Source organism: Hermetia illucens, chromosome 6, assembly GCF_905115235.1.
Source record: "Hermetia illucens chromosome 6, iHerIll2.2.curated.20191125, whole genome shotgun sequence".
Classification (NCBI taxonomy): domain Eukaryota; kingdom Metazoa; phylum Arthropoda; class Insecta; order Diptera; family Stratiomyidae; genus Hermetia; species Hermetia illucens.
The window spans coordinates 81101552-81123645 of record NC_051854.1 but is presented as its reverse complement, the minus strand read 5'-3'; the positions used below and the strand labels follow the sequence as shown (position 1 = coordinate 81123645).

General features: G+C 45.1%; 1 protein-coding gene across 3 annotated transcripts in view; it reads left to right on the top strand.

The window, feature by feature from the left end:
- Positions 1-22094, top strand: part of LOC119660213 (neuroligin-4, Y-linked) — a 329531-nt gene that overhangs the window by 130941 nt on the left and 176496 nt on the right. For all 3 annotated transcript variants that reach the window (XM_038068648.1, XM_038068647.1, XM_038068649.1), the window contains exons 4-6: positions 7621-7770; positions 15720-16153; positions 16648-16899. In XM_038068648.1, coding sequence (XP_037924576.1) covers positions 7621-7770; positions 15720-16153; positions 16648-16899 — 836 coding nt within the window. The remainder of the gene's footprint in view (positions 1-7620; positions 7771-15719; positions 16154-16647; positions 16900-22094) is intronic.

The following is a 22094-nucleotide window of genomic DNA, read 5'->3' as shown; positions in this document are numbered from 1 at the left end:
GCTCCGGTCCTGGACGGCGTACCGAACACAGCCATAAGCACGCGGAGAAATACAGACCGGACATATTCGCTGAATTGTTCGCAGCGTGCACGTCGGATATTTCCAAGGGCATGGACGCGGCAGAAGCTGGCACTGCTGCCTAAGGCTGGTAAACCTCCAAGTGAGCCGTCCTTTTATATACCCATATGTCTTCTAGACACTATTGGGCAAATGTTGGAACGAGTAAACCACAACAGATTCCTCCTGATCGTCGAGAGCTAAGGAAACCTTTCAGATCGCAGTATGGGTTCCGTAAAGCTAGATCAACTATTCATGCCATCAAAATTGTTACTCGCTTGGCCGAAAATTCAGTTCAGAGAAGAGGCAGTACTAGCAAATATTGCGTGATGGTGACCCTGGACCTGAGGAATGCATTTAATTCGGCCAATTAGAACCTTATACGAAAGTCTCTGGCGACAATTGGTGTTACCACCTATTTCGAGTCTACTGTCGATAGTTACCTCCAAGGACGGACGTTCTAGTATGGCTAGTGGACCGAAGGAGTACGTTCTCTCCGCGAGTGTCCCTCAGGGCTTCGTACTGAGCCCACTACTGTTGAACAAAGATGTACCGAACCTTTCGTTTCCAGAGGAAGCCACGATGGTGGGTTACGCAGGCGGTTGTAGTGGCCAAGCATCTAGAGGGTGCTGAGTTATACTCTTGTCAAGCAATCAGTGGTTAAAGAGTGCTGGACTGGCACTTCCGGAGGAAAAGACAGAAGCGATCCTCATCATAAAGTGCCGGAAGCGAAATTACGCCCAAATTAGAATCGACAATCACATCATTACTTCCAGTCGACATTAAATACTTGGGAGTGATGATAGATTATTAAGTTTTAAACAGCATGTGCAATGTAGTCGTAACAAGAGATCCACGGCGGGTAGCCCTGGCAAGTAGCGAGGGCCACGGTGTACTTGTAGGCTACTTATTGCCGAGGTGGTGATCTCGATCATGATCATGCTTTGTACTCATAAACTGAGTACAATCTATTGGCGGACAATTCTAAGGGTGTTTTCTGACTTCAGAACCGTTTCAGATGAGGTTGCATTCGTCATCTCGGGAACGATACCAATTGACATCTTGGCAGATGAGATGACGAGTATATACAATCTGAAGTTAGTCTCTTCTTTGTCGCAGACAAAAAACGCCGAAAAGCAGAGATCTGTAAATATATGGCAGGAACGTTGGGACCACTCGGGAAAGGGCCGGTGTACACATGGGCTGATCCCTACCATCAAAGAGTGGCTGGGTGACACAACATGGGTAGATTAATTATAATCCCACCCAGTTTGTGGGAGGCATGGAGGATATATCGCCAGTACCTCTGTTGGTTCAAATTGAACGATTCACCTAATTGTCTCCGACAACCAAGAGTACAAATTCTGCCACTGTCCAAGATTCAGGGACGAGAGGAGAAACCTAGAACTATAGGTGAAGCGCTGATTCCAAAAAATGTGGTGAGTAGAATGCTAACATCGCAGAAGGATTGGAATGTGATCAACTCAATGATCGCATCAATCAAGGGCAAACTGCGAAAAGCGGAAAAGGTAAGGAAGGTGCGGTTACGAATATTGCGCATAAAAGAGTGGAGAAATAGTTAAAGCGAGCTAACTCCTTCCCGTGATGTAACACATGATGGTGGTTCCACAAGGCAGGAAAGGAGGGGGTGAGTCGCGGGTGGTTTTAGTGGGTAAAAAATGCCACACTCTGATGTGAAAAGGCCAGAGTCTTTTGAAAATGTTCACACACTTACAAAAACGAGACGGAGAGACGGAGAATCGGACAGACAAACATTGAATCGATTTTGATAAGGTTTTGTTTCATACTAAACCTTAAATATCACTTAGAGTCAACCAAATACGTTCGATTGTCCTCAAGAAATGCCCCTCAAGCATTTCCATCATCCTGTCCGCAATCATTAACCATTCACTCCACAATGCCCACTTTCCCGCATCGTCCCGATTCATATTTCATATTCATATTTCATAGAAACATCGATTTGATGACGAAAATGTGGAGAGACATCTACCCCGCCCCATAAAATCCACAGCAAAGCCAACCCAACCGTCAAAGGAGCAACCATTCTTGAGTTGACGTACCTCTTATTACCACGACACTGGGTCGTACAACTGGTGCTTTCAGATCTCTATGCCTTATCATCAAACAAATTATCCCAAGGCCTGGAAGGTGTGGAGTTCACAAATAATTTTTGGCTACTATTATCCAGTAATTGAAATCATTTATTATTCATAAAACATGATTATAAAACAATGACATTTTGATCATATAAATATGTAATCAATATGCAGGGTGCGGCAGCATAACTTCCTTTTTTAAAATGCGCGCCACTCAGTTAGTTGATGTCGTAGCGGAGCGCTAGTGGTCTCGTTCAAGAGGGGATACTGCAAAGTTTTGTCCCGACACGGTTCAGTCACCATCATGCGTTGGAATAGTGAGGAGCGTGCCTTTGCCGTTGAGGTTTACTTTTCAAACGGATGTTCGGTTATTTCAACACAGCGTGTATTTCGGAATCGCTTTAGTTTAGCCCCGTTGGCTCCCGTCCCAGACCGCAAATCAATTGTTACATGGGTCACTACATTCAGACAAACTGCAAGTACGACAAAAGGAAGAACTGGAGTCCCTCGGCCCGTTAGATCACCTGAGAACATTGAAGCAGTGAGAGCGTCAATGTTGCGATCGCCAGGCGTTCTGCGCGCAAACACGCATCTACCCTTGGACTATCCGATCGTTCTGTGAGAAGAATTCTTCGTGATGATTTTCATTTTCATCCCTATAAGATGGCGATAGTGCAGGAACTTTCAGAACGTGACTTCAATTCTCGGATGAACGCGTGTGAGGTTCTTCTTGATGTCGTTCCCGAGGGTGCCATTGTTTTTTTTAGCGATGAAGCCCATTTTCATTTGTGTGGGTCGGTTAACAAACAAAACATGCGCTACTGGGCTGACACCAACCCTCGAGAATTGCATCAAAAGCCTTTGCATTCACCCAAAGTCACAGTGTGGTGTGCAATTTCCTCAGCTGGAATTATTGGTCCCTGGTTTTTTGAGGAAAATGAGGTTACAGTGACAGTGAATTCGGGCCGGTATGTAAACATGCTACAGAATTTTTTTTTCCCACGACTAGAAAGTTTGGATTTGGGGGACACTTGGTTCCAACAAGACGGTACAACAGCACACACTTCAAGAGCATCGATGGCTATTTTGAGGGAACACTTTCCAGAGCGCCTTATCTCAATTAGAGGCGATTTGGAATGGCCGGCACGCTCTCCCGATCTGTCCCCTTGTGATTTTTTTCTATGGGGTTTTTGAAATCCCGTGTTTATGTGAACCGTCCAAGAACCCTACAAGATTTGAAGACCAACATCCAAGAAGAAATTGCCAACATAACACCTGCTATGCTAACAAGAGTCATGACAAACGCCAAAAATCGGTTTACGCAATGTATGGAGAAAGGGGGACGTCACCTAACAGATTTGATCTTCAAAACAATGTAAATAAAAACTTTAGACATGTACCTGCATTATAAAAAATAAATAAATATTTTCCGATGCATACAATAGTTTTTATTGAGTTTTGAACAAAGGAAGTTATGCTGCCGCACCCTGTACAATCTATGGATGAGTTAGTAAGTACAGAAATTGACTGATCTTTCCTTTATTTTTCACATCACTTCTCACTGACTTTTTACTTCCCGATTCTCCGTCAGTCTAGTAGTTCTCACCCCGCTACCCACAGGTAGTCGAGCCTCTCAGGCGGATGAGTTTCCCTTCGTGCTGAATTGCATCGGTCCCGTGTGGCACCTGAACGAATCTATGTTAATTAGCTTGTGCCTCCACAAAGGGTAAGCTTTTTTACTATAAACAGTTTACTCGTCGCCTCCTCATTTTCGGCTTCATTTTCTGGTCTAGCTTTTCCTCATCCCAAATGGAACCAATCCGGCGCCAATAGCGTAAAGTCCTCCGCCAATGTTCTAACACCTTCAAAAACGCAGACCGGCCAATGTTCTAACACCTTCAAAAACGACTCCAACCAGTTCATGTATGACTCCTGTCATACCCCCAGAATTGACGCTGCCATGCTCTCAACTTCCCCACCAAGCGCCAATCTTATCCTAACCCACTCATTATCTACGCATTGAAGAGAACCTTCTACGAACTCATCTGTCTCCTCAATTGCTCCTTACTCTCCAATCCCGAAGATAGATCGTCTTTTACATGGGTAACTACTCCGATCCCAGTTTTGCAAACCAGCAACCATACCTGAAACTGATGTACAGTTGTCAACTTCGAACTTATGTACATTTATTCTTTTCTGGAATGTAAAGTCCTTCCGGTTAAATTTCAAATGCATCGAACTTAAGTCACATAGTTTTCGTTACTGAAAAGGCAGAGCTGAAGTACTAAACGACCCGGCACCTTCGCACGTTTATCGACAGATAAACCAGGGGAAGGGGAGAGGGTGGAGGATGGTACTTAATCGTTGGTGAACCTGAAAGATTTGTTTGACGATTCTATCTCGATGGTCGACAATAATCACTTTGGATGTCCATTGTAAGTGCCCCCAAACATCTTGTTCTCTCTCTAATGACGGAGTACAAATCAACCAAAAGGAGACTCCGCAGCGCAATAAACAAGAGCAAAGCTCGCTGCTGGCAAGATCTGGTCGACGAGGTGAATGAGGATCCGTGGGGACTCGGTTGCAAACTGGTAACCCGAAAAATCGAGGCTCTGCAGAAACCCTGTTCACTTAAGGCCGAGCAGATGCACCGCATTGTAAGTGCATTCTTCCCTGCACACGTATGGGATGATGATGTCGGCGCGGAGAGTGCAGATCACTATTCACTTTTCTCTATAAAAGAGTTGGAACAGGCAGCCCTCTCTATGGAAAACAAAAAGGAGCTAGGACACGATGGTATCCCAGCAGAGGTATACAAACCGGTATTCCAACACCGGCCAGACCTACTGCTCGGCCCATTCAACGCTTGCCTGAAAGAGGGCAATTTCCCTGCTCGTTGGAAGGTTGCGAGGCTTGCGCTGATCCCTAAAGGGGAAGGCGACCCCGAATTGCCGTCTTCATACCGCCCACTATGTATGCTTAACACTGTGGGAAAGTGCTCGAAAAGCTCATCAGAAGTAGACTCGCTGAAGCGATACGCGTTACGGAAGATTTATCTCCCCGGTAGTTTGGTATTAGAGCAGGAGATCCACAATTGATGCTGCCATGCAAGTCGTGGACGAAGTTCGACGAGCAGAGACACATAGCCGCCGACGACGGGTGGTGCTCCTCGTAACACTTGACGTCAGAAACGCCTTTTATTCCGTAAGATGGAAAGAAATTCTAGGCAGACTATACAATACTTTCCATGTGCCGAACTATCTCTAACTGATATTAAGGGACTATGTGAAGAACCGATCCCTGCTCTATGAAACACTAGAGGGTCAAAGGAGGATGGAGGTCACGTCGGGGGTAGCACAGGGATCCATCCTAAGGCCAGACCTCTGGAACGCTACCTATGACAGTCTACTTAAACTCGACATGCCAGAAGAGTTGCGCCTGGTCGGCTATGTAGATGATGTCGCAGCGGTTGTTGCTGGATTCACTGTCCAACAGGCGCCAAGCAGACTCGGCATATTGATGCGACGGGTAAGCGGATGGATGACTACTCATGATTTCAACCTTGCAATGGAAAAAACCGAAGTAGTCATCCTGACTAAAAAGAGAATTCCGACCCTGCGTCCCATATCGTTCGGCGAGTCGATAATCGAGTCAAAATCAGCGGTAAAGTACCTCGGGCTGACTCTTGACTCAAAGACGAGCTTTTTTGAGCAAATCAAAGCAGCAGCGAACAAGCCTGCAGCTGGAGTTTCGGCGTTAAGTAGGTTAATGGCAAACATTAGGGGTCCTACGTCTAGCAGGCGTCGTCTCCTGATGAGTTCAACGCAGTCTGTCCTGCTCTACGGCGCAGAGGTATGGGCTGGTGCTCTTGAGAAGGAGGTATGTCATAAACGCCTCGCGCAAGTACAGAGACGGGGAACTTTGCGGGTGGCATCTGCGTATCGCACTGTCTTTGAACCGGCCGTGATGGTAATCGCGGGAGTGATCCCCGTTGCCCTTCGTGCTAAGGAGCGTCAGGCCATATACAAGCGCAAGGGAGATGAACCAAGGGAGGTGGTTGGCAAAATGAAACTAGAGGCAGATGGACTGCGCGGCTCATCGGCAACTTAGGTGCGTGGCTAAATCGGAAGCATGGTGAGACTGACTATTTCCTTACCCAATTTTTAAGTGGGCATGGAAGTTTCCAGTTTTACCTGCACAAGATTGGAAAGGCGCGATCTCCGGATTGTGTGTTTTGCAATGGAGTTGTGGACGACGCCCACCACACTTTTTTTTCTTGTGGAAGGTGGAATTGATTCGTCCGCAGCTCTATTTAAACACAGGGGACCTCTCTCCAGACAACATTTTCGAAGAGATGCTGAGGACTGCGGACAAGTGGAGCCGTGTTGCCCATTACGTTCGGGCCCTTCTCGTTGCTAAGAAGATAGAACTCGACCGGTGGAGGAGCCGGATGGCAAGGGGTTCTTTGAACTGACAGTTCCCTTCCTCCTCTCCCCTCCCGTTGGTGAAAGGAATTCCCTGATTTGAAGGCCCCGCAAGGCGGGAGAATTCGGGAACTAGCCCGAAGTAATGTGACAAACGGTTCAGGCTAGCTCTGTGACGATGGGGAGGTGTTTAGTTGGTAGTCCGACGACGTACCGAACCGGGAGTCCAACACTGTGTGCGTAAATGCATTCACCTACCCTACCCCAAAAAAAACATCTTGTTCTCTACCATATTCAATAAAGAGCATTCAAATACTCTAACGAATGTTTCCTGGAAAAGGCCGTCCTTCTTGGATATCTACTTTAATTTAAGTTTATAGAAAGTAGAACTTCATTCAATCTATCTTATATGGTATCTACATACATTCACCCAAAATATCAGATGGACTGTATGACTGGCACATTCCTTTCTCTAAAATAATTTCAAACATCCCTGGATGGGAGCCGACCAAAATTCCCAGACCGACGTTAGCAGCAATATGGTAACAATTTCAGACAGTATCTATCATTTACCCCACAACTATTTTGAGAGGCGAGCACAGCGTGATTTGATGCATTTGATGAGTATTGACAGGTCATCGACATCAAACTATGCAACCGGAACACTACCGAGGAATTCTCTCATATGAATCGGCTGCATAGTTTCCATGCATTATTAACACATTGTGAGCTCTTCAGCACACGTTGTGCGACTATTAGAATATCTGGTGCCATGTAAAGTGTATGGATATATTCAAATACATGTACATACATATATATCTACACTGAAAAGTGTCCTGAATTTCGAATTCTACTTCTAAGCTTCATGATCCCTAATATATGCAGCGGCGTGAATGTAAATCCTTGACTCCACTCCACATTAGATCATACATATTACACATACCAGTAGATAGGCATACGAAAGTAGTCAGGAGCAATATTGGTTACTGAATCTAAATTTTTTTTTGTATCCTTTTTTACAGCGGCAACGTCAGAAAAAAAGCTTCCTGTCATCGTATTTCTGCATGGAGAGTCATTCGAATGGAGCAGCGGCAATCCTTACGATGGATCCGTGCTCGCAGGTTACGGGGACGTTGTTGTAGTCACATTGAATTATCGATTAGGAATACTAGGTATGTATGGCTTTTCACTGGTATTCATTCACGTTAATATGAATTGTAACGTCATAAAAAATTCAAATATGTTTTACAGCGAAACAAAATGGAAATCGGTCTCCGATGGGGTATCAGGGAATATATCATGTATAACTTTAGAATCCTCTATACGGACTTCGGTATTTGCTCCGTAAATGAAGAGTGGCGTATTCGCGAATGCAGTCCTTTTTGCTACATAACCTCAAGACTACTCCTTCATTTTAATAGAATATTAAGGAGCTTCGGCAAACTTATGAAGAATGAAGCGGGATATTCTCTAGGTACCTAGCTTAAAACTTTATTCTTTTTTACAAACGAAAGGGTGTCAGGCCAATTTTTCTAAAACTGAAATACTTCAATTCGATTATTGCAAATAAGATACTTTACTTCAGCTTAGTAGTCAAAAAATTCAACGACGTGATACTCCAGAATTCACTCCACAACTAGAATACCTAACGTGAAATTCTAAGCTGTGAAATTCCGTTTACATCGTACGGATTATCATAGCAGATATCGGAAAGAGAACTCCATATATTCCTTGCAAAAAATCGATCACATCAGCCCTAACTGTTTGATGACACTAAATTATTTTTAGGAATCAACTGGGACCAAAAACTCTTTTCCTGGCAAACATCATATTATTTTCTTCCCCTGTTCCTCAATTTCATCCTGACTTTCAAATTTTTACTGAAAATCCATTAACTTTCAAATCTTTCAAATACTCATATCTTATTTAATAATCCTAACATCTTTCTTTCCACGATAGGTGAAACCCCATATCGATCGCGGATATCCTCATTTCGGATTGATCAAGGCGGGTCACGCCACTAGTCTAACGCAGTATCTTCGTGCCCATCACCGCAAGACGCCGTTTATTGTCCTTTATAGTCGTCCAACACGCAGAACCATAAAGAGCGAGAGAATGGACGACATTGCGATAAATTTTAGATTTGAGACGTTGATACGTCAATCACAAAGAATACCAGTTGTGGACCGACGCTTCATCCAGATTGCGCTAATGCGTGAAGCAATTTCATAACGCAGTTCTCCATTGGATGATAGCATTGACCCGAGATATGTAAAATGCTCAGTTCTGATAGTCCCTGTTTTGTGGGTCTACAAAAATACTGTTTTATTCAGATTCAATTTGAGACCGTGTTGCATGAGGCGATCATTCCATTTTTGGACAAGAGGTCAGTTTTTTATGAAACACCAGGAGAACAAGATCGGCGTAAAGCAATTTATAGGGCACTGGACGTTGGATATCCCGTGTGGCAGTGTCCATGAAATTATTCTGTTGAGGAAAGTCACACTGCGTCCTTAGAGAATTATCTGGCATTAAGTATTCTCCCAGGTGCCACACACTGTCGCAGAACGTGTACAGAGGTTTCGACACACTCCGCACAGAACCTGCAAGCGTAAATATTCCTAGCTTCCCTATATGATGATGGGGTAGGTCAGGTGTAGACCAGTGAGAATTCCCACTATGATTGGGAGGTTCTTCTTTGCAATATGCACTCTAGACTGCCCTATTCCTGGTAGGCTCCCCCAGTATAATTTCCTCAGCCGTTCCTCTTAATTTTTTAATGTCATAGCCATGAACCTGTTTCCGATTCAACAGAAGGGTTCTGGCCCGTGTAGAGGCGTCCCTGCTCCTTCTTGGTCACTTCGTCCGCTGCTTCATTGTCTTTCAACCGAACATGACCTGAAAGACAGAGTATCCAGACCTTATTGAGCGAACCGGAAGTATTCCGTCTCCCAAAGCATTCCCGTACCAGTTTAGAGTTCATCTGTTTGAACCTAAATGCCTTGATCGCCGCTTGGCTGTCAGAATAGCAATGTTCTGCCCCCTGTAGTTAGTGCATTTAGTCCAAGTAGATTTTCCATGGAACAATGACCTTGGCATCCGCACTATGTGCTGTGAGGGATTCTTCAGTGTACCAAGTAAACAGTCGCTGGTTTAAGCCGCATGTCACACCTATGGTCTCCCAGTTTGCCCTGTGTTTCGTGTGCTGGAAAATTCTTGACGAAGTGAAGTTCGTTGTCATGTTATCCCTTGGTACCAATAATTCGGAGTATCGTCTAAAAAGAATACCAATCTTCCTCCGATTTAGGCAGCTCCCCGCCTCAGCGATACTCCCGACCATCCTGAAGATTGCCCTCCTTTCCTGCATCTGTATGTGCATATGTAGAGTGGATGGATGGATGCCATTGGACATTTCCTCATTGTCTCGCTGATACACACGCAGTCTTTGGAGTTTGTGTAACTCCCTGGCTTGTGTGTTGAATTCAGTTTTAGATAATCATTGGTCTTACAATGGCAGTGTATATGCAAAGCAGTATTTTCTGCGTGCAACTGCATTTGTTTATGCTATGGACCTGCATCTAAGGTAGAAAAAGAAGGCGCGGCAGACTCTGCCTGAGATGGATCGATGACGTAGGTCAGGATACCAGACAGCTTTTAAGAATATCGAATTGGTGATCTCGGCGCAAAACTAGGGTGTCTGGAGTTCCTTACTAAGACAAGCCTAGACTAGATACCTGCTGTTGCGCCGTTAATGATGGACTTGCAAGTCATTAGAGCCCTCGTCGCTTTGCGGCAAGTGGTTACGATACTCATCTTCCAGAGTAATTTTTGGTCTAGGGTAATTCCCAAACATTTGACCTCTGTTTCTCGTTTTACCCATATGCCATGTAACCTTATGGCTCTCAGATGGTCAAGTTTACGCTTCCTAGTGAAAGAAACTATGGCGGCTTTGGCCGGGTAAATATGCACCCCCGCCCTCTTACACCAGGCACTAGTAACACCCAAATCCAGTTCAGATTCTATTACATAGAATATCTTCATATTTGTCCCTACAGATTAAACCAATCTGGTCAGCGTAACACTAGGCCTGTATTCCGGCATTTGTTAGCATATTCAGGAATTCATGCACTACCATACCCGACATAAGCGGTGATAGTACCCAGCCCTGTAGTCAACCTTTGCTAATATTCAGAAAGCCGTGGTGTTTCCAATTCCTTGCGGATCAGGGCATTTTGTATCTCTGTGTGAAATGTGGTATCGAAGGCTCCTTTGATATCCAAAAACGCACACAGTACTATTTCGTTTGTTTGTATGACAGCCCGTAATATATCCGCCAGCTGATATAGTGTGTTAAGCATTAGAAAGTCAGTTCCAATATAGTTGTATATGACCGTCTTCACCGTCTTGAGTACGAACGACGTTAGGCTAATTGGTCTGAAATATTTAGGGTGAAAAGAATCCTTTTCAACCACGTTTGGAATAAAGACCATTCTTGCTCGCCTCCGTGCCCTTGATATATATTCTAGGGTGGAGCGTGGGAAGTGCTGGGAAAATGCTTTCAGTGGTTTAAAAGTTCCCACTGCCCACCTTACCTTTCGAATCGACGTCCTTTTTGGTAGTTTCCCCTTTCATTCGTTATTGGGATGTCAGGCAGAATGTTGCCGCATTTCGCCGTACGGTAGGACCTCGGAAAATGAGTTTTAAGAAGCAGGTGTACTCTGTCCTCTTCATTCCCGGTTTTTCTGGTAGGCGTGCTGCCTTTGGTGAAGTTACCATTTAGGAATGTTTGTATCCGTTATGAACCGATCTACTAGCCTTTCTAGTCCCTTTAGCAGAAAGGATGCCAATCTAACCGGTAGGAAGCTTTTCGCGTCCGTGTAGGTTTCCTTGGTTTCAGATTAAGTACCACCTTCACATCACCCCAATTAATTAGAATATAAGCATGTTCTAGGAATGCACGGTATATTTTCCAAAAAAGTAGAGCCGGGGCATCCATTCTCTCTATTGCAAGCGTAGAAATGTTGCAATCTGGAACTGCAGGCTTGTATCTGTGGAACGAGTCTCATGCCCATTTTATTCCAATCTCTCGGTTGAGGGCTGTATGTATGTATGGATTTTGGATGCTGCCTAGGAAGTGCTAGTCTATTTTATACGTCTCCCAATCTTACTTCTGGCTTATTTTATACGTCTCCCAATCTTACTTCGCGAATTTAGAAACGGAGGAAATGAATTGATTATCCAAGTTGAAAATCTGTAGATCGGTTCCTAAAAGATACTCTAATAGTCTCGATCATCTGCCATTGATTTTGAAACTTCCCAAGCATATGTGATAGGCGTTAACATCACATGGTGCTATTATTGCCTTGCCTTTGCTTTCGGTACATTGGATAACTCTGATGAATACTCCACTGGGAACTTCTTCAGCATCATGGGGGAATACGGTTAGTTCGACCGTTATGATGTCGCCATTACATAGGTTGTTAACCAAATTAATCTGGAGGCCTTTTGAGACCACCGTACAGAAGCGGCTTCTACCACTTCCATTGGCATATAACAGGTCATTTTTTTAGGCTCTTGCCTACCCCACCAACAACCCATGTTTCTTTTGTGAGGGATATGAATGTGTTGCAGCTGCAAATTTATATGGGAAATATGGCCTCTCATTCACGCTTCGGATGAAGATGTCGAGGGCTACGCGTCCCCTTCAGTGGTTTTTGGGAGCCGACGCCTGTAACATGACCATCCGTAGCCCATAGTGGTGCCGGCAACCGGTTTCTAAAAGCCAGAAGAAGCGTTTTTTAAACGTTGCCTGCTTAGAGACCCTTATCAAAGTTCAGTACTACTTGAGTCACTCGCTCGTATTTTCGTCGGAAGAGCTTAGCCGCAACATATTACGGTATACTCCAATCAACTCAAACGGATCTTAATGCCTTCCAAGGATACAGTTCCTCCTAAGCCAATTGCACTGCTCACTGTCGTAACCGGGAGGATTAGAGTCGTCATGCAAGATCCATCCATCGGCTTCGATAGCCTTGACTGCAAATGAAGGTTTAGCCGTTGCCCTCTTCGTTGCCTTTTGTATTGAAGAGTTGGGATCGTCCAAAGACCTCTACCGCTTTGCTTTTACCTTAGCGGCAGGTGCTACTCTTTTCTTCTCAACCTTGGCACACCCCGTAGGTTGTGATTTGCCCGGAGGTGGTGTACACGAAGGCCATTTGCTCGGAGGCAATTTGTCCGAAGGCAGATGCTTACCTATCGGCAAGACTTTAGCCTTAGCAGGTAGTTCCGATTGGAGCCCGGTGGCAAGAGTGCTGCCCCTCCATGTAAGAGTAATGACAGGACCTCAACTGGAAAGCAAGTAGCAGCAAAAAAAGATACCCATTGCCCTCGCCGGCCCCGAACCCCGTGAGGGCCAAAAGCTGCAACAACGGCGGACGTCCAGAAGTAGTAAAGCATACCAAGAAGTGACGAGTTGCACCATGTACCTGGGCACGGTCATTACTCAACATATAATATTATTCCTATCATTCAGGATGCTGTTCGCAAAGAACATTTCGACCGAGGACTATGAGATATGGAAGATGGACGCTAGATACCACGTCGAAAAGCTAGGCCGCTCTCGGCTTATTCGAGTAAAGCTAAGAATCGAGGTGCACTTTCCGATTCGAGAAATGATAAGGGTTCGTCAGAATATGAATGATGTCCGACCCAGTCGAACACAATGTGCAGGAAAGCCACGGAGGTAGAAACCACGACCCATTGTGACGTGCTGATAAGGCATCTAAATTTTAAATGCAAAGGTACCACCCGCAAGATCGATGAGTTGCTCGAGCTCCCAGCTACCAAAAGAAGAAGGAGAGGTCTACTAGGCAAGGTACTAACCGCAGTTTTTGAAGTTAACGAGGAAGTTTACAATGGCATCGAGGACCTCCAGCAAGGACAACTTACCATGTTGCGGTCAATAACCCAGAAGAGCATTTTGATAAACTCGCGGATGGACGCTTACAACACGGTAATATCTCATCGATTGCGAGAGTTCACCCATAAAATGAACATGGTCATAGAATCAGTGAACAAAATGAACAGCTGGTTTGCTAAAACGGATGCGGGCAATCTGAATGTGCAGATTGTATCCACGTACTTGATTGTCGTGGATGACTTCGACGAGTTAGAGGCGAAATGTAGCGTAAACAACCGCGATCGCGGATATCCTGAACAAGATTGGGTCGTTGTATGAAATCAAGAGAATTCCACAAGAACGAATGCCGTTACAGAAGGACGAAGAACAAATTCGAGTGTCAGGTATTTTTGTATAACCGGCAAACACAAATACGATCTGCTATACGTAGCAGTCGACCCTCGAGCCATAGAAGCGGGCCGGTATCTGATGTCTCCATTCGACATCAGCAGTCGAGTTCAATCTACACTTCGAGCTTGATCATTCCTCGCTTGCGTCATGTCTTCGACCAAATCATTTTATGCGCGCCAAAAGTAACAGTACGGATGACATGCCAAACTGTACGCTGAATGCAATCTACGAACGCCCAAATAAACTAAATTGTTACTTGCAGGAGGTATATATCTGACACATTATTGGAAAGTTTAGTGCAAGTGCTACAACTATTAGCAAAGTTATTGTATAGTAAATTTGCCTCTTTCTGATATATTTACAGTAACCTTTTTTTTTTGGATGGAGGTGGAAATCTTAGAAAGACGCTGCTGCGCCCCTTCCCGCGGGACCACCGTGAAGTATTACTTCGCGGGGGAGGCTCTGGTTCGCTATACCAGCTCGTCCATGTCACGTCTCCGTCGTGCCGCCTTCCGAGCTCGATCCAACTCCACGAGTTTTGTCTGCACCACGGTTACTGCCTCATTTACCGCCATCCAGTTTTCCTCCTACTTCAGCATCTCTTCCACCAGGTTCTAGGGCTCGATGTCCGCCCCTAAGATGCTATTGAACCTCCTTTTCTGCTGCAGAAATCTGGGACAATGGAATAGAACGTGCTCCGGGTCCTCGGGTGTAGCACCGCAGTCAGAACAGTTGGGAGACTCGTCCAACTCGAAGCGGTGCAAGTACTTCCTATAGCCACCGTGTCCCGTAAGGAACTGTGTCAGGTGGTAATTCAATTCTCCGTGCTTTCGGTTGACCCATTTCTCGATACACGGGATCAATGTATGGGTCCACCGGCCCTTGTCGGAGTGATCCCATCGTTGTTGCCACTTGCCACACAACTCTCTCCTGATGGCTTTTCGGAAATCCGCATTCACCTCGGCTGGATTTGCCTTCCGTTTTTCGTAGAGCCGGTGTGCCTCGCCCGCTAGAAGATCTATAGGGATCATTCCTGCGATGACACACACTGCCTCCGTCGACGCCGTCCTAAGTGCGCTGCACACCCTTAGCGCAATTGGCCGGTATGCCGAACTTATCTTCCTCCGGTTGACAGCGTGGTTCAACGCTCCCGCCCAGACAGGGGCCGCGTATAGCAGGATCGACCTCACCACTCCCGCGATGAGTAACCTGCGACTACACTTCGGCCCTCCCACGTTAGGCATCATCCTTGCAAGGGATGAGCTGGCATTTGCTGCGTTCTCTCGCGCATAATCCAAGTGTCCCTTGAAACTCAGCTTGGCATCGATCATCACCCCCAGGTATTTGACAACCGATTTTGAGACGACCTCACGATTACCAACCTGGATGGTAACCGTGTATGTTTACAGTAACCTAAGTGAAGGAAGCTACATATAAATAGAACAGTCTTATCTCGATTTATTTTTTGCACTAGGAATTTTCAAAATCTCCCACACCTGAAGCGATGGCGTTAAATCTGCGAATTATAAGAGTTTTCTTTTTAAATTATGAAATAATTAATGGGTCCATCGTTTTATATCTGAAACGCACAGGCTCCAGTTTCTGAATTGTTTAGAAATTCATCTTCAACACTCATTGAATAGGCTTCCTTTTCAGGAGCACAAATTTCCTGGGTAAATATTTCTCCAAAATTTGCTATGATGTTCTGACTCCAAGAGTTTTGAACTATACTCCTCTATCAACTTAAATTAATATTTCATAATGAATTTCACTGAAATCCGCTTATTCATTCTTTTCCTCTTTCTCTTTCAGGTTTTTTAAATGCAAATCCAAGTCCACACATTAGAGCTCGAGTGGCGAACTATGGTTTAATGGATCAAATGGCAGCGTTGCACTGGGTGCAACAGAATATCATGAAATTCGGCGGTGACCCAAATATGGTTACATTAGCAGGCCATGGAACCGGAGCCGCATGTATAAATTTTCTTATGACGTCACCGACCATGGTACCGGGTCTGTTTCATCGTACCATTCTTCTGTCAGGATCCGCGTATGCGTCCTGGGCGCTCGTGGAGGATCCGGTAGTCTATGCTTTAAAATTAGCTAAGGAAGTTAATTGCTCCATACCGGAGGACTTAATTAAGAACCATGAACAAATTGTCGACTGTTTACGTGACGTCGCACTCGAGGAGCTACAAAGTGCCGACATTCAAGCCCCCAATTTTCTCACTGCCTTCGGTCCCTCGGTAATTTTCTTTGTCATTATTTAGCCTTATCTGTTTTCTTAAGTTACATAAACCCTAATGATGTACATAGTTCTGTCAATCCTGGTAGTTTATGGGAAGTCAGTGTTGTCAAGATTTGGGTGGGAACGAAATCAAAGCTGAGACAATCAGGCCATTGTGAACAATGATTTATTAATAACTACGTCATGTCCATTACACAAAACTAAGGATAATTTATTATTTCGCTTTTAATTTTCACCTAAGCATAATCCTGTTTGAGTTCTTAACGTATTTCATGCTGGCAGGATCGACTGTCACCAAATGAATTATAGCCAGCCTGCATTCTGCCTCGCAGATATTAGAAACGCTCAAATGATCCTACACCATATTGACAACACTGCCCATCAATTCCGATACTCCCTAGCATGTCCTTCATCCAGCCTTAGTACCTTGTAGAGAGTATCATCTTCAACGAGAGGTATATTAGTTCTCATAGTAATTTCGTTTTAATTTAGATTGATGGCGTCGTAATTCGATCCGGGCACAGCAATCAGGAGACAGACGAGCCAATGAACCGAAACTCAAAACGCTCCCAGGAGAATTCAGGACGTTACGATGTGCTTTTTGGTGTTGTGACGGGGGAGGCAATATGGAGATTTAGTGCGGCTGATATTCAAAATGGCTTCGAAGGTGAACGACGGGATAGAATTATTAGAACTTACGTCCGGAATGCCTACTCCTATCATTTGAACGAGATATTTTACACGGTAAGATATTTAGAATTGCATTACTCCTTAAAATTACGAGGAAGGAGATCATTAGGCAACGTCAATTTCAATCTCATCAGATTCAATTCACCTTTAAAATGAAGGACATTATTTCCGATTTCTCAATACGAATCTCAAATCTTTTAAACTTTTGAAAACGACCGCTTTACGGTTTAATGATTTATTGAAAGTAATTGATTGCAATTCAGAGAAGGTGCAGTCTTTACTCCACTTCAATAATCACTTTAATGTTATGATTTGTAAGCATTTGGGTTCACCGAAATAGAAGGTGACCTTTAAAATTGGAACATCTTTCCACGGAAAAAAAAGATTGAAATTGAGGAGATTTGTTTTTTTAGAATCTCAGTTCTTCTGAAAGCATAAATATATAAACATCTCTTTAAAAAACAACTCGTGAGAGATAAAACTAGCTTTGCTGGAATCTGGTTAGCATTTATTTGGCTCTGGGAATACACACATATCCTGGGCATTAACAAATTGGTGGTATATAGCGCATCAACCACACCTACTTTCAATGCTGTGCCTATTAATGGAGATAGGGAGAGTATGATGAACGGTCAGACTGAGAACTTTGGTTTTGTTGACTTTTCTCTCCAGTCCATCTCTACTTGCCTCTCTTTCCAACTCCAGAGCCATTTGGCCAGGAACTGGTGAGAGCGCAAACGAATGTCGTCAGCGTAGTCGAGGTATTTGATGAAAGATGTCATATTCCTTTAAACTCCTCAGCATACTTCAGACAAGGCATCATGATGCACGTCTCCGACAACAAGAAGAAATGGTAAACTCCACTTTAGACTACAAATTCCTCCAACATTTTGCCGCGGTAGGGCACATGACATTTCACACCGTCATATGTTACTCTGATAATGACTATTAGTCCTTTCATTATCAACGGCGCGACATCCAGTATTCGGTCTAAGCCTACCTTAATAAGAACTCCAGACACCCCGGTTTGGGCCGAGGTCCACCAATTCAATATCCTGCCTTGTCTTCTTTTTGTATCATAGATATTGCCCTTATAGACTTTCCGGGCTGGATCATATTCATCCATACGGATTAAGTGACCTGCCCACCGTAACTTATTGAACCGGATTTTATCCACAACCTGGCGGTCATGGTATCGCTCAAAGATTTCGTCGTTATATAGACTACGGAATCGTCGATACTCATGTAGGAGTCCAAAAATTTTTCGGAGGATTCTTCTCTCGAACGTGGCCTCTTGGCCTCTTGGTTGAGAACTCTTGTTCTCAGTTTTTGTTGCTAAGAATCCGAGGAATACATAAGGATTGGCAAGGTCATAGCCTTGTACAGTAAGAGCTTTGACCCTATGATGAGACGTTTCGAGCGGAACAGTTTTTGTAAGCTGAAATAGGCTCGATTGCCAGCCAACAACCGTGCGTGGATTTCATCGTCATAGCTATTATCGGTTGTGATTTTCGGCCCGAGATAGGAGAAATTTTCAATGGTCTCAACGTTGTAATCTGCTATTTTTATTCTTCCCGTTTGGCCAGTGCGATTCGGTGTTCTTCGTTCTTTGCTTTCTGACTTGAAGAAGATGGTGACTCTCGCATTTACATCTGCATTGTGAACCACTTTCTTAAGGGCCGGTTGAAGAGGACGCATGATAGGGCAGGGTGGGGGGGTAGACCGTTGATGTTGAATGGTCTCGAGAGTGATCCTGCTGCTTTTATCTGGCATGGCACATTGGCCAGGGTCAACTTGGTCAGTCTTATCAATTTCGTCGGGATACCGAATTCTCTCATGGCCATGTACAGTTTTACCCTGACATAGGCGGCTTTAAAGTCCATGAAAAGATTGTGCAACCGATGTCCATATTCCAACAGTTTTTCCATCGTTTGCTGCACAGACAAAATCTGATCTGTTGCTCATTTGCCTGGAGTGAAGGCTCTTTAGTAGGGCCCAATGATGTTCTGGACGTATGGGACTATCTGGCCTTCGAAGGGTTAGCTGCGGTTATTGCATCATCCATTTCCCCTTATAGGTATTGCGGAGGGCTGTGTTGTGAATGGCTTCGGAATTAACTCTCACCTGATTGTCAGAGGAGATTGTAAGTGGTGTAGTAATTCAAACCCGGAACACAATGTCAACGAGATAGTGATCCGAGCCAACATTAGCGCCCCTATATGTTCTGACATTCATCAAGGCTGAGAGCTCGTGGTCAATTTGGTTGAAACTGGTCCAGTCTGGAGATGCCCACGTAGGGTTGTGGATCGTTTTTCGCGCAAACCATGTATTGTCAACAACCATTTCATGCGATACTGCTAACTGAATAATCCGCAGTCCGTTATCATTGATATCCCTATGTAAGCTATGGGATCCAACGTACCACCTGAATACAGGCTCTGTCCCTACTTGGCTGTTAAAATCCCCAAGTATGATTTTAATATCATACTTGGGGCAGGCTTCTAGGGTCCTCTTAACTGCCTCATAGAGGGTATCCTTCTCCGACTCTGCAGTTTCCTCTGTAGGGGCGTGAACGTTTATGAGACTTATATTTCTAAATTTGCCTCGCAAACGCAGTGTGCATAGCCTTTCGCTTATATTTTCAAAGCCAATAACAGCAGGTTTTATTTTTTGGCTGACTAAGAAACCTACTCCAAGCACATGGTTTACTGGATGGCCGCTATAATGGATGGTGACCGATCCGGTCCCTGTCCAACGCATGTCCTGCAACGCTGTTACATCAACCTTATTTTGGGACAAGGTGTCGGCTAGCTGCTTGGCAGCTCCACCTTCGTACAGGGAGCGCACGTTTCATGAGAAAATGCGCAAATCGTTATTCCGTTGGCGTTGCCGGTTTCGCCATTGTACAGTTCATGCTGTCCGAGGCTCCTTCTGTGGCTTGTCAACCCTACCCAACCCCCAACCTGGAGGATCAGCTTTCAAGAGTTCTTTGATGTGCAGGGATTTCGCAGGTATCCCTGACGCGCAGTGGTAAATAACTGTGGAAGCAGATTGTCAAGCCTGGTTTGAGTGCACCGATGGGCGAAATTATTTCTCTTCTGCTTGAAGGTTCAACGCGGATCCGCACGTTGGGCGCATCATCGTGCATGAGGAGTCGACTGTTAACGTCCTTCGCAGGTACCCCTGTACGTGCAGTGGTAAATAACTGTGGAAGCAAACTGTGAACCCTGGTGCGTATCCGCACGTTGGCGCATCATCGTGCATGAGGAGTCGACTGTTAACGTCCTTCGCAGGACCATTGCAAGATTTGCGACCACATATAAGCTCTTTTGTGATGCGTTATATACTGATGATGATGGCGTTCTGCGGCATCGTCCACTTCCCACATGAGCGCAATAGCAAACTCCCTTTTATCACGGCGCACACTACCCCGAACTTCTCGGAATTTCAGTATCGGAGTTCGAGTGCATCACGCCTGCCGTCACTCGTAGCCGTCAATAGAGCTTTCAACTTCCATTCCATTCGCTTTCACCACTTCTCAAACAACCAGACCTTATAACGTCTCTTCGGAAAGCGGCCGACGACCTGCATAGCATCCGAAAAAGAGCACTTTTGATGGCGCCCAATGCTCTTAGATATTCCGAAGCGATATAGAACGTGGGTGGTCGCAGCTCGCCAAGCCCCACCCAAGCGATCGTAAGCGATCACCAGATGGTGATCCCTTTCGAGGTTAATGTCCGCGCCACTTGTGAGATACATCAAGGACACAACTCCCGAATCTACTGTTGAGCACACGGTACGGCGCGTACGGTGACCTTATGGCGGGCACTGTGCACCAATAGTATGCCACCAACGCTAAAGCAGTGAAAATTGCAGAAATCCACAAACTTCCCATAACAATGTCGTTATGGCCGGTAAGGCCATCCTTCGCCATCACGTGCCCAAACAAGGTTTTGTCAGAGACCACCTTGGTATTCGGATCTCGCATCACAATCATAATAATACCTTTAGGAAGTCTCTCCTAAGCTAATTGAAATTTGTCATAGAAAGCATCTATTTCCACATATCAGAAACCTTCGTTGGTGCATAGGACTGTACAATTATGGTCTTGCAGGCTAGGTAAAGAGGCGCGCTTTGCGGTTGTTATCAGAAACACACCGACACTAGATTCGTGTGTGTTACCACTCGACGACAGATCTACTCTCCACAGAAGGCTTCTGAGCAATGTAATGTCCTTCAGAGGTATTACTTCAGGCCACCGCGTAAACCTGTCGATGATTGTGAGGCAATACTTGAAACCGTGCGAGTCTCGCAAAGGCCCTACGATGTAGAAGTGTATTGTGTGGAATCGCTTGGTAGTGTTTGGGAATGAGGCCACTTCTTTTTTTACATGCCTGGTGACCTTACACTTCTGACATGCAATCCATTCTCTGACCCAAGAGTTGACATCCTTATTCATGGAGGCCAGAAGTATTTTTCAGCAACTTGCCGATTTGTCGTCTTGATACCTGGATGCGCTAAGTCGTGAACTGCGTGGAACACTTCCTTTCGAAAGGTGGCCGGAGTCCCTTTTCCGAGTATTCACAGCGGAGAGAGGGTTCGACCCGAAGATGGGCAACTCCCGAATTTTGTATTTGGGGTTGAATTTGAGAGTCTGAAGTACCACGTCATCCTCCTGCGCCTTGGCGATAGCCGAGAAGTCGAGTGGGGCGGAATGTTAACCTCGTAGACACGTGACAAAGCGTCAGCAACTATGTTGTCCTTGCCGGACACGTGCTGTATGTCGGACATGAACTGGCTTATAAGGCTCACGTGTCGAAGCTGACGAGGGGATGCTTTGTCGGACTTTTGTTTTAAAGTATACGTGAGAGGTTTGTGATCCGTGAACACTTTGAACGGCCTTCTAGGGAGAAACGAAAGTATTTAATGCTTAAGTACGCGGCGAGCAGTTCTCGATCGTAGGTACTGTAGTTCCGTTGAGTGGGGTTTAACCGTTTAGAGAAGAAAGTCAACAGCTGTCAAACTTGGTTCACCTTCTGGTGAGGAGCAGCACCTACTGCGATGCCAGTGGTGTCAACAAAAACGGCTAGGGGTGCATCTTGTTGAGGAAATGCCAAGAGTGTAGCATTAGCCAATTGTTGTCGGGATTTGACAAACGCGCGACAGCCTCTTCAGACGACACAATTTCTCGTGTGTCTTTTGTTTTGGGGTCAGACAAGTACGCGTTCAAAACGGACTGGCATTGGGCA